General features: G+C 37.5%; 1 protein-coding gene across 1 annotated transcript in view; it reads left to right on the forward strand.

The window, feature by feature from the left end:
* LOC112459920 (argininosuccinate lyase) overlaps positions 1-10751 on the forward strand; it is a 261202-nt gene extending 250451 nt beyond the window's left edge. The window contains exons 10-11 of the mRNA XM_025024293.1: positions 9902-10008; positions 10076-10751. Coding sequence (XP_024880061.1) covers positions 9902-10008; positions 10076-10226 — 258 coding nt within the window. The 3' untranslated portion in view covers positions 10227-10751. The remainder of the gene's footprint in view (positions 1-9901; positions 10009-10075) is intronic.
* The last annotated feature ends 1156 nt before the right edge of the window (positions 10752-11907 follow it).

Consider the following 11907-nt stretch of genomic DNA (forward strand, 5'->3'; position numbering starts at 1 on the left):
TTAAAGTGAGAGGAGAAGGATAGTATTGGTAGTAGATTGCGAACCCTGCAGGGATATGCAATAAATTACGAATTTACGAATTTTACAGGAAATACAGGAATTTTACAAGAATTTTCTTGCCGTAATGAAAAAAATATTATGAAGCACAAACATCAACATCATCCGACGTATCTTTACTTGAACTAAGTATTGTAATATCTTCTTATAGAAATTAAACACATGATCGGAAAAACAAGCATTACATTACTATCAGTTTTCCATATGAATGCAGAAAGAAACCAACCAATAAAATGAAATAAATAGAGATATTTGAATCACGTGCACAAAATATAGTAAATAAAATAAGCAGTTTTTATATTGATTAAATTGAATTTAATGGAATGTGTTTTTGTTAATGTCAGTCCATGTTCCATGCGAAGCAGTTACACTTGGATAAGAAGATTATTGATCCATCTCAAGATTCAACCACTAAAGAAAGCACTACTAAAGAAAGTGCAGAATTAACTGCAGAAATAGAACCATGTGCAACGCCAGCGGGTGAGACGATGATAAATGTGCAAAATTCAAATAAAAATAAAAATCTATGTTTTTTGCAATAAACTATATAAAAAATACAAAAAACGAGCGCAGCCTCTACATACCGGGCAAAAAAGTATCCCTAAAAGAGAGCTTAAAACAATATTCAAAATTTTTGAAAAAATCTGAAAATAAAAACATAAAATCTTTATCTAATCATGAATTTGCTTACCACAATCTTTGTCAAGTTAATTTCTTAAATTAAAAGCAGATATTACTGAAAAACCGCAGACTAGTCATGCAACTAGGAATTATTATAAAATAGCCTTCGAGGAAAAGACCCCGCACCATTCTTATGGAAAAATGTCTTTCTGCGGATTTGGCTAATTTTTGGATACGTTGTAGTTTTTGTCATTCTGAACAAATGTCTCAATGGGCACAACTTGATCTTATAAGCCGTTTCCGCGCTATAAGCCCTGAAAGATCCAGATTTGACATGTAAAAGTATAAGCTTTTCGACTCGATACATGTGACCCTCGGTCTAGTGCGTGCCTGCGTGCGTGCGTGCGTGCGTGCGTGTGTGCGCGCGCGCGCAGAATTGCGTAGGTTTATATATACGAACGTGAGTTCCGTGCTATATTAACGTATTGGGATTTTCAGTCGTAACGTCACAAGGCCAAGATGGCTGGCCTATTCCTGAAAGTATTAGAGCTGTCATATGTAAACACATATAAAGCTTGTGTTTTTCATAAATATTTAATGAAATAACGGTGTGTGTGATAAAAAAAAGTGCGAAAGGTGAAAATTTTATTTGTTATTATTAATCTTCAATTGATAACAGGCTGAAATACTTTTGCGTTTAAAAAATCGGTGAACTGTTTTTACATACTACATTTAATATACAATTTATTATAACTAATATTACTCTAATATTCAGTGAATATATTTTACTTGTTATTGTTCAGTTATTAGCATATTGACTTGCCAGGCAGAACGTAGTTACTCTTGTCAAAGTACGAAGAACACACTGCCCACTTTTTGGTTATCCACTCTGTTTGCTATTTTCAAAACTCTCCCATTCTTTTCGAACATCGATCTTTTCTATATTTCCAAACATGTCTTTTTTCTCAGTATAGAACTTTCCTTTAGGTGGAAACATGTGAAATCGCACAGAGGTATCTTTTAATCCATAGCTTTTGCAACCAAATATACAGCAAGAATTGCAATTTTTTATGTCTCTAGGGGAAAACCTTGCCCCTCTGTCTTCTAGGTGTTCACTTATCGCACTTTTTTTTATCACAAACACCGTTATTTCATTAATTATTTATGAAAAACACAAGCGTTATATGTGTTTACATATGACAGCTCTAATACTTTCAGGAATAGGCCAGCCATCTTGGCCTTGTGACGTCACGACTGAAAATCCCAATAGTAATGCGTCACGTTCTTCCCATTTTGCCGCCTATGCGCAGACGACAGCTAAGCAGTTAGATAGTGTGTATTTGGATTTGATATGCACAGATACTAAAATGTATACCATTCAACATAGAGACAGGATTATAGAGTAGGAATATGTAAAAGTGCATATAGTAATTTTTTATAAGTACATGATATGATATTATCCAACATGATACGCATGAACATTTGGTAAACATGTTCATATCCTCAAAAGTATTTGGCACAGACTGTGTGCAACATCTGATATATACTCCGTCCAGCGAGAGAATATCCTCGGTCTGCGCATAGGCGGCAAAGTGAGAAGAGCGTGACGCATTACTATACGTTAATATGAAACGGAACTCACGTTCACATATATAAACCTACGCAATTCTGCACACACATACCCACACCCACACCTACACACACGCACTAGGCAAAGGGTCATCTATCGAGTCGAACCTATACCTTTATATGTCAAATATGGACCTTCCAGGGCTTATACCGCGGAAACGGCTTATAGGATCAAGTTGTGCCCATTGAGAATTGGCGATTCTCTGGCCCGGCGGGACCATGCTGGGCCCGCGCGCCTGTGCGCCGTGCTTCCAAGCCCTCCTTGCCGATCAGCCCTTCGCGAGCGCTGGGTCCGATCCGAGCGCCTTCCGCTTCTTTCGGCCCCCCTCGCGTCTTCCTCACCCGCCGGCGGTATGTTTGAAAAGCTGCTATAAGCCCGGTTGTCCAAGCCGCGACTTCTGGGCCGGTAACTCGACTGCCAGGCTGGTCAGGTCATGGCTACGTCGACCGGTAGGCAGTATCCCGTGGGCGATAGGGTCGTTCCACATCCTTGGCTGGAATCTCGTCGGGGTGTCCCCCTGCTTGGATCTTTCGTGAGCGGGCTTTATCTCGACGTCGTTGGGGCTGAGCGCTCGCCCTACAAGACGCTTCAAACGATATCGGCAATGGGCCCAAGCGTGACCCGCCCGTCGGCCAACTCCTCTGTAGAACGCCTTCTGACCGTTTCTGCGGTGCGACTCAAGCCGTTACAACTCCTTCTGGCTATCTACTCGGCATCTGTAATTCTCGCAAAATAAGGTAGTTTCTAATAAATTATGACGCGGTCGCCCCGCTCCTCGGGCGGTGGCGACATCCCGGACGTTCCCCTCGGTCGGGCTATCATCTGGACAGGAGACATGACCCTGTCACGTCACAAATGTTAAAGCTGAATAGCGCGCGCGAAGCGCGCAACTGTGATGTCTAGTATAATAAAAATCATATAAATAAAAAAAGATTGTAATTAACTTCAAAAATTCATTAATACTTTTAACAAATTTATGAACTTTTTTGATGCCAGCATTAACCAACAATTTCTCTTTAACATTTTAACTGGCAAAGCAGCTTCAATTCCAGTACAAGAATCCTTGTTAGGCGTTGAAAAGTCGGGCAATAAGTTACGGGAAACTTCATTTCTGAGTGTTTTATAAGCGCTAACAGATTTGAAAAAACAATTAAAAAAACTAACATAAATTTTTCGGTCGATATAGGGAAGAAGAAAATCAAAATTGGCAATGAGGTGCATGGATTTCTTTTGGTGCATTACATGAAGAAAATTCTAAAAACATTTAGAAACATCTAAAAAAATAATGCAAATACTAACAACACGTGCCCCGCGTACATATAATACATTATTTTCGATCAATATTTCTTGCCATCCATAAAAGATCTATCTGGCGAGTCAGTAGTCATTAATGCTAGACACTGGATTCACGTTCTAGATATCCGGATTCGAACCCAGGTAGGTATTACAAATCCTGCGGGAGTTTTTTTTAGGGACCTGGGGCGGGGGTCTGGTGGAAAGCGGCGATGACTACTGGGTGCACGTGTCCCCGGAATTTTTCGGGGCACGCCACCAAGTCGAACTTCCCTCCCAATGGGGAACTCGCTCTCCACGACCACCGCTTTTCCAGGTGGATGTGTAGAGAAAAAGGGGGTATTGGCAATACCGTAAGGGGTTGCTAGTCCCCCATCGGGCGCTTCTCCAGGTGGCGGTGTGGGGAATGTCTCCTAGATATAGGTGGTACCAAGGGAATCAAATACTCGGGGGGTAGACCAAAAACTAGCACTGGACAGTGGCAGCTGGCTATCCAGGGCTAGCCATTTAAGAGCAGAGCAGGGCACCCTGTTGCTCTTGGGAGGAGAAAATCGTCCCTAAAGGCGAAGAACCCACCAAAAATAGTCAACGGTATCAGGATCAGGCAGGCAACGGGAAACCACCTGAACGGCGGAGAAACCACCCTAACATTTCCATGAGAGCACCTCTAAGCTGAATGGAATCTAGAGATAGAGTTTAGTATTACCGGGCGAACCGAATAGTGACCAGCGCTTGGGCGGGTCCGGGCTGCCCAGTGTGAAATGTGCGACCAGGAGCCGCATGCGGACTGGAAGAAGAAACCCTAAACGGAAAAACTCCACATATTGGAAAAAAAACTAAGCAAGAAACGCATAGACATATGTAGAATAGCAGAGACCCACTGGAAGGGAAAAGGTCACTTCTAAACAGTGGATCACGTAGATACATCTCGGAAGTAGACAAAACGAGACGAAATGGAGTAGCAATCATTATCAACAAAAAGGTCGCACCGTACGTGTACGAATACCATCTTATCAGCGACCGACTCATCATGGTCACTCTGGACACAAGACCGACACGACTCCACCTGTTGCAAGTGTATATTCCGACCACCGAAGACACGGATGACAGAGTGGAAAAAGTATACTCTGACATAGAGCAGGTGATAACCCAAATACCGGCCAAAGAACCTTTGATAATTATGTGAAATTTTAACGCAAAAATAGGAAACACTCTCATCAATTTTTTGATTAAGCATTGGACAAGAGATGAAATATTTATAAGTAACTCGATCATTAATTTAAATTACAAGCAGTGTCATTTTTATACAACTGATAATATTTGTGTATTTAGTACCATTAACGAATATTTGTCATGCAAATATCACGAAGAAGCGGACACAAAAATAATGCACCACATTTGTAAAATCAAGGATGACTCTAATATTTTAATTAAACCTTCAGACACAGATATCCTTGTGATAATGGTAGGTAATATGGAGCATCTAACTACGGTTTGAAAATTTTCATGGAAGTCGGCGTTGGAAATAATAAACGACATACGTATTAATGTTTCGCAATTATATACTGAATTAGAACTATCGATATGTAAGAGTGTGCCTAGATTTCACTGTTTATGAGCGAATTTGTCTATGAACTTTCGCTAAACGCTCATCTTTTGCGTTGAGAAAACGTATAAACGCACCGGGAACGTATCGTTTGACCACGTTACGATTGACTACAGCCCCTCACAGCCTCTGGTGCCTGGAGTTTTTTCACTGGACCAGTCTATCAGATATCTTTATTTTAAATCAGCCAATTGATGACGTTCAATTGAGACCCACTCAAAACATCTCGCATTTGGTGAGATTCTAGATTGGCGCTGCTATTACAAAGACGTGTTACTCGAATAATACTTTGTTTAGCACTTCCAAACAAACGCGAAAAGAAAGCGGAAGGGTCAAAGTCAACGCCAGTTTAGTCACAATACGCATAACAATTATCCCTATCGGCCTACATGCGATGTATCTTTACTTTCCGGACACGACTCGTATTTTCATTTTTGCTTCATTCCTCTTCATACAATAATACATGAAAATTAACTGAAAGTTATTGAATTTTTTTTTGGTACGTTTTTTTATTACATAAGCAAAACATAAAAAGGTATAAATAACAGTATAACAAATATACACATTATAAAATATATAAAAATAAAAATAAACATTGACAATTGTTAAAATATTTTATAACGCATCGATATATATATGACGCATCAATGGGCCTTCTATGTACGCTCTCTCTCGAATGCACGCGTCTGCATAATTTTCTCTCTATTGCACTCTCTGTCACATAGAACACTCTTTACCACTTGTCGTGTTTTTATTACCGTTAGATCGACCTGGCTTTCCACATATATTACTTTGATAATATCAAAAATATGCTGTAAAAACTTTAGCCTTAACAAAACACAATAAATACCGACCAGGACGCCTGGCAATATTTTTTATTTACTTAAAAAGGTATAAAATTTTATGTGTTAAAATTTTAACTTTAATGTTAGTGGACCGCTCAGGTTAATTCGCGCTGCACGCCGAGGAAAATACAGGAAATCAGTTTCTTGCGATATTGATAAAAGTCAATTTATTTCGCACTATACTCGCTACACTTCGTCTCGCTGCCGCGACTCGATACAATAATTAAGACTCTGATCACTCGATATCGACAATCACTTGCCAGCACAAGTGTCGTGCACGAATTTCGAGGGCTCACTGGTTCTCCCGGCCGGAGCAAGCAAACGATCGCGGCCGGAGCTACGCATTAGGCCGCGAGGAATGTCGTGACGATAAATCGTCTGATTGGTTTCAAACTGTCAGGCGACTATTCTATTAGGAGAGGTACGTGCGATCACGCGGCGGATCACGTTTTCCGCACCTGAGAGCCGTTTGCTCAAGAAAACAAAAAAAAGGGGGGAACGTAAACATTCGCGGTTTGGAGCATTTCGAGCGTTCTCGAAAGATACTCGCTTTCACTTACATTATTCAATTCGCAACAACGTTGCATATTTCTCTTATTTAATTTTCTACAACTTCGAAAAGAGTGCGCTCCTGCCCAATGTTAGCCAGCCAGGACGTCAATCCCTTTTTTAGGTAAAGGAGAAATGTCGTTCTACAGCCTTTCAGCCTTAAAGAAGCACCTTAGTAGACCACTAGTTTTCCGGCGATTAGCAACTTTAAGATTAAACAAATGACAAACGAAACGTAACCTTCTCTCTGCCGTGCTGTTGTCTACCAGCTACGTTATCTGAAAGTACAGTCAGAAGCACGCAATACAAAATTCTTAACCCTTTGACTAGCATTGACGTCATATGGCGCAGAAAGAAATGTGCCAAAACTGGTTGACGCATATACGCGCACATTGTTTCAGTTTTCTCTAGTTAGCAAAGTAACTTACTACTTAGAGGTTTTTGAGGTCGCCGAATTTGAACTTGGGATCAGAATTATAAAATTCAAAATAACTGATCAATATGCCCACACAGAACATAATATACAATGGATATCCACAATGTACATCCATGATATCTACGAGATATCTATTAGATATCTAATAGATATCCAAATGTCCGCAATACGAGATTTGATAGATATCCATTAGATATCTATTGGATATTTATATAAATAACTATTGCACGTCTAGTGGATATTGATTAGATATTTGCGTGGATATTTATTCGATGTTTTTTTAAAATATGTGCATTATATAGAAATAGAACCCCATAAAGCACATAAACGTTGAATTAACATCTCAAAAATATTATTTCTCTAAATTTAAAAGAAGAACCGGGTCCGAAGACCCGCGGATGTCGCGATTTTGTTTCGCCGGGAACTGCTTGTATTCGCTTCCAACAGAAATTTACTTACGAGTTGGTCCTACCATTATGCGCCGCTTAGCGGCGTCGTTACGAACTAGTAAATATCTGTGGTAGACATGTGGTAGATACTTGGTGGACATGGTGGACATGGTGGATATGTGGATAACACGTAGATATCTGATGGATATATCTTTGATAGATATTTTGTGCACATGGATACGTGGATATCTAATGGATATCTTTGATACACAGTTGGAAATCCCAAACGGTCCACTCATTGTGTTAATTTAATAATGTAAATATGTCAAATTATGATACAAATATTATGTCTATAATTTAGCACAAAATTAAAAAAAGTTTGATATGTGAACAAAAATTTCATGTACAACAAACATTTGTATAATGTTAAACATAAATGAAAAGAATATTTTTTTAACAAAACTATATTATTTTTATGTTAATCTCACGATTACATATAATGTGTTATTTTAACATTTAATTTACTTAAATATGAATTTAACATAAATAAATCAGATAACATAATCAAAATTAGTTAAAAATTAACACATAAATATGTTACATTTTTAACACAAAAATTTTAACAAGGACCTTTTTTAACAAAAATATAAACTTTTTTACTGTGTAGATATTTTATGGACATGGATATGTGGATAACGTATAGATATCTAATGGATATCTTTGACAGATATTTTGTGGACATGGATATGTGGATAACATGTGGATATCTAATGAATATTTTTGATAGATATTTTGTGGACATGGATATGTGGATAACGTGTGGATATCTAATAGGTATCCCTGCTGGTTATTTGAGAGATATAGATATTTTTACATTTATCAGATATCTATTAAATATCCATAATAGATATAGACCATGGATATGTAAATATCCACTGGATATCTATTAAATATTTTGTTTTGTTTGGGTGGCGACCCAAAATTTCGAAAACTTTTATAAATTAGCGGATTTCTATGAAACTCGGTAATACTAGAAGGTTTTTTGGGTTGTTGAATACGAATTTGCCGTCAACATTTAAAAATGGCGGATTTAATATGGCGACGCCATAAGTTTGGAATAATGCAACAAACTTCTGCGTTCTAAAACATGACAGTCAAGTTCGAGAAGTCTTGAATCTGATGTACTCTCAAAATTCGAGTGATCAACCCTCTGTCAGTTTGTCAAATCACTCTGTCGATCAAGTCTGTCAGTTCAAAAGAAGTCGATCAGTCAAATCAGTCTGTTGTATCAGATTGTTCATATTGGATCCGCCATTTTGAAATTTTTACAGCAGATTCGTATTCAGCAACCCAAAGTCCCCCAAGAAACGAGTTTCATAGAAATCAGCTACTTTTTGAGTTTTCGAAATTTTGGGTCATCATATTGAACCAGCCATTTTGAATTTTTAAACTTTGACCCCAGATTCATATTCAGTGATTAAAAAAAACCATTAATACCAAGTTTCATGAAAACAGGACAGAATTTTTATCTTGCTATTTTTGGCCCGTTTGGTACTTATTTTTCTGCTTATTTTCAGTCAAGGGGTTAACATATTTCTAATATATTAACTGTTGAACACCATACTTCTAAAAAGTCCTGATTCCACCACACTGGGTATACGATATTCAGTTTACACACTTTCAATTATCAATAAGTTTTCGAAAAGTCGATATTTTTAAACATGGTTTTTTTTTATTTAAACGTCAGAATGTCAGGAACGCTCTTGTGTCATTGTAATTACGATTAACATTTAAAGACAAAAGTTAATTTCGGAAAAAGCCCGAGTTTCCTAACTCACAGAAAAGCATACTTTTTGCTTCCAAAAATTACTTTTTTTTTAATGTCGCATTCTATAAAAAAACCAGTTATTTGTTGAATGTAAAAGATGTAACTTTTCAGAAAAAAATAAGAAATAATGATCCATATCTAAAAAAAGATGTAAAGTTTATTGTTGTCGCTTTTCCGCGATGCCGATTGGTTCTCTTGCTGCGCTTACTTCATTTGCAGCTGTCATTGTATATTTTGACAGTTGTGTGTTCAAGGAGTTAATAGTGTAATAGTAATAGCATATATAATGTTAAAGCTAAATAGCGCGCGCGAAGCGCGCGTCTGTAGTGTCCAGTTTCTTTAAAAAATATATTGTTTTGACGTGACAAAGGTTAATTATGACGTAATTAATCGCGTGCCATACATCTACTAAACGGCAAATGAGGCTGCGCAGCATGAGGAGTCGTAGAGGGGGAACAAAAGTTTATTTACCTTACCACTTTGATTCCCTAATTTTCACTATATAGAAATAGCGGGCATTTTTAATAACAAACGTGGGTGTGTTACACTCAGTGTTCTAGGGTTAAATCATGATTTTTAAGTACCACAATATTATCTCTAATGTAATATATAAAATATCATTTAAATTTAAAATATCCCTTTTCAAGGTCCCTTTCCGAGAAAGTCACCATTTGGTTGGAAAGGTTGTTGCTCTAGCTGAATCACAAGGAATACCTTTATCAGGATTAACGATTTCACAATTAAAAACAATAAGGTATAATCAAAATTTATGAAAATGTTTTATTGAATAAAAAAAGTTTAACAGTAAATATTTGTTTTAGCGAAGCATTTGAAGATAATGTATCGTACATTTGGGACTTCAACTCCAGTGTGGATCAATACCAAACTACCGGTGGAACTAGTTTAAAAGCAGTGCAACAGCAAATTAGTAATTTGCGAGCTTGGCTACGTGATTTTCCATTTAAGAAGTAACTATTTCTAAGATTATGACATTGACGTTTATGATATATTATTCCATTTTATAAATAGAGATCTTTTTATTAAAAAAAATTTGTTTTTAAATTTAGGTCAATAAATGCGAAAATGTACATGCAATTAACATTGTTTTTCTTTTTCTTTCGTTTATATGTAATTTTACATTTCATACATGCATGTTCACGTTTTTCTTAACGCGAGGTAGAGAGCTCCGATAATTTTAAGCCCCGTCAATTTTATCCTCCAAGGTTTCTCGTTGTTACGCGACTTCAGCCCATATTTGGACATTTCTTCGATTTTCGTTAACGATTGGCGGAAAGGGGTGTTTTGGAATCTAAAGACAATCCTCAGAGCATTTGTCGGACGTTCAAATAAGCATGTCTTACAGGTTCCAAAACCCTCTCTCTCGTTTCCTTATCGAGAAAACTCGATCGAGAAAACAGTAGTGAATCAATTCGAATAAAGTCCGAGACAAGCGTGCAAAGATTGTACTAATAAGTCAACTTAATAAAGTTATTGCTGGGAAAACAATACGAGTCTTCCTTCTCCTAATCCGTCCCAATCATTCTAACAAATAAAAACAAGTGAAAACTTGCACATTGCTTCTTCATAGTTTTTAAATGTGCAAGTAGAAACTTGTACATTGCTTCTTCATAGTTTTTAAGTGTGCAAGTGGAAACTTGTACATTGCTTTCTCATAGTTTTTAAGTGCATTCTCTATGAGGAAACCTGTTTTTTTATGCATAATTATTTTATTAATTTGGCTTCCTCATAGAGAAAGCAATGTACAGGTTTCTACTTGCACACTTAAAAACTATAAGAAAGTAATGTGCAAGTTTCTACTTGCTCACTTAAACAAGTTTCTACTTGCACACTTAAAAACTATGAGAAAGCTATGTACAAGTTTCTACTTGCACACTTAAAAACTATGAGAAAGCAATGTACAAGTTTCCACTTGCACACTTAAAAACTATGAGGAAGCAATGTACAAGTTTCTACTTGCACATTTAAAAACTATGAGGAAGCAATGTGCAAGTTTCCACTTGCACACTTAAAAACTATGAGGAAGCAATGTGCAAATTTCTACTTGCACACTTTTTTTTATAAATAAGTATCATTAAAGTTAGATTGGTGTTGTATTTGGCTTGATGTCTCAAAATTTGCGGAAATTAGAACAATCATGTAGATTTTTTAAACAGAAATCTGTAACCTCTTTATTATTAACAAATTTTATTAATTCTATTATATTGTTGTGCCGTACCTTGGATTGCAGGGTCGGCACGGGATTCTTTAGGATCCGCCGGGAGGATAGAGAAAACACTAGCCAGACTCTTGTTTTAAATAACCTTTTAATAAACTTTCTGTTATAACGATACAGATATCTTGTTATTTCACTGCCCTGACTTGCGGGCTTTTACACTGGAGTTGATAACGTTCGGTCGCGCGCGATATCGCCTTTCGGTTAAGACTGCCCGCCGCTTCTTGGAAGGGCGGGTTTTTATCACTAGCGCATTAGCTTCCGCGATGCTGACTTAGCGTCAGCGTTTCTGCTTCCGGGTGAGTGCCCTGGAAGCCACTTGCGAAACCCGGAAGGCCACCTCAGGTGAGTTTGGCAAGATTTAGAATGCCACCTCAGGTGAGTTTGGCAAGATCCGGAAGTAACGCTGACAGCTAGGTG

Source organism: Temnothorax curvispinosus, unplaced genomic scaffold (assembly GCF_003070985.1).
Source record: "Temnothorax curvispinosus isolate PA1 unplaced genomic scaffold, ASM307098v1 QBEX01010230.1, whole genome shotgun sequence".
Classification (NCBI taxonomy): domain Eukaryota; kingdom Metazoa; phylum Arthropoda; class Insecta; order Hymenoptera; family Formicidae; genus Temnothorax; species Temnothorax curvispinosus.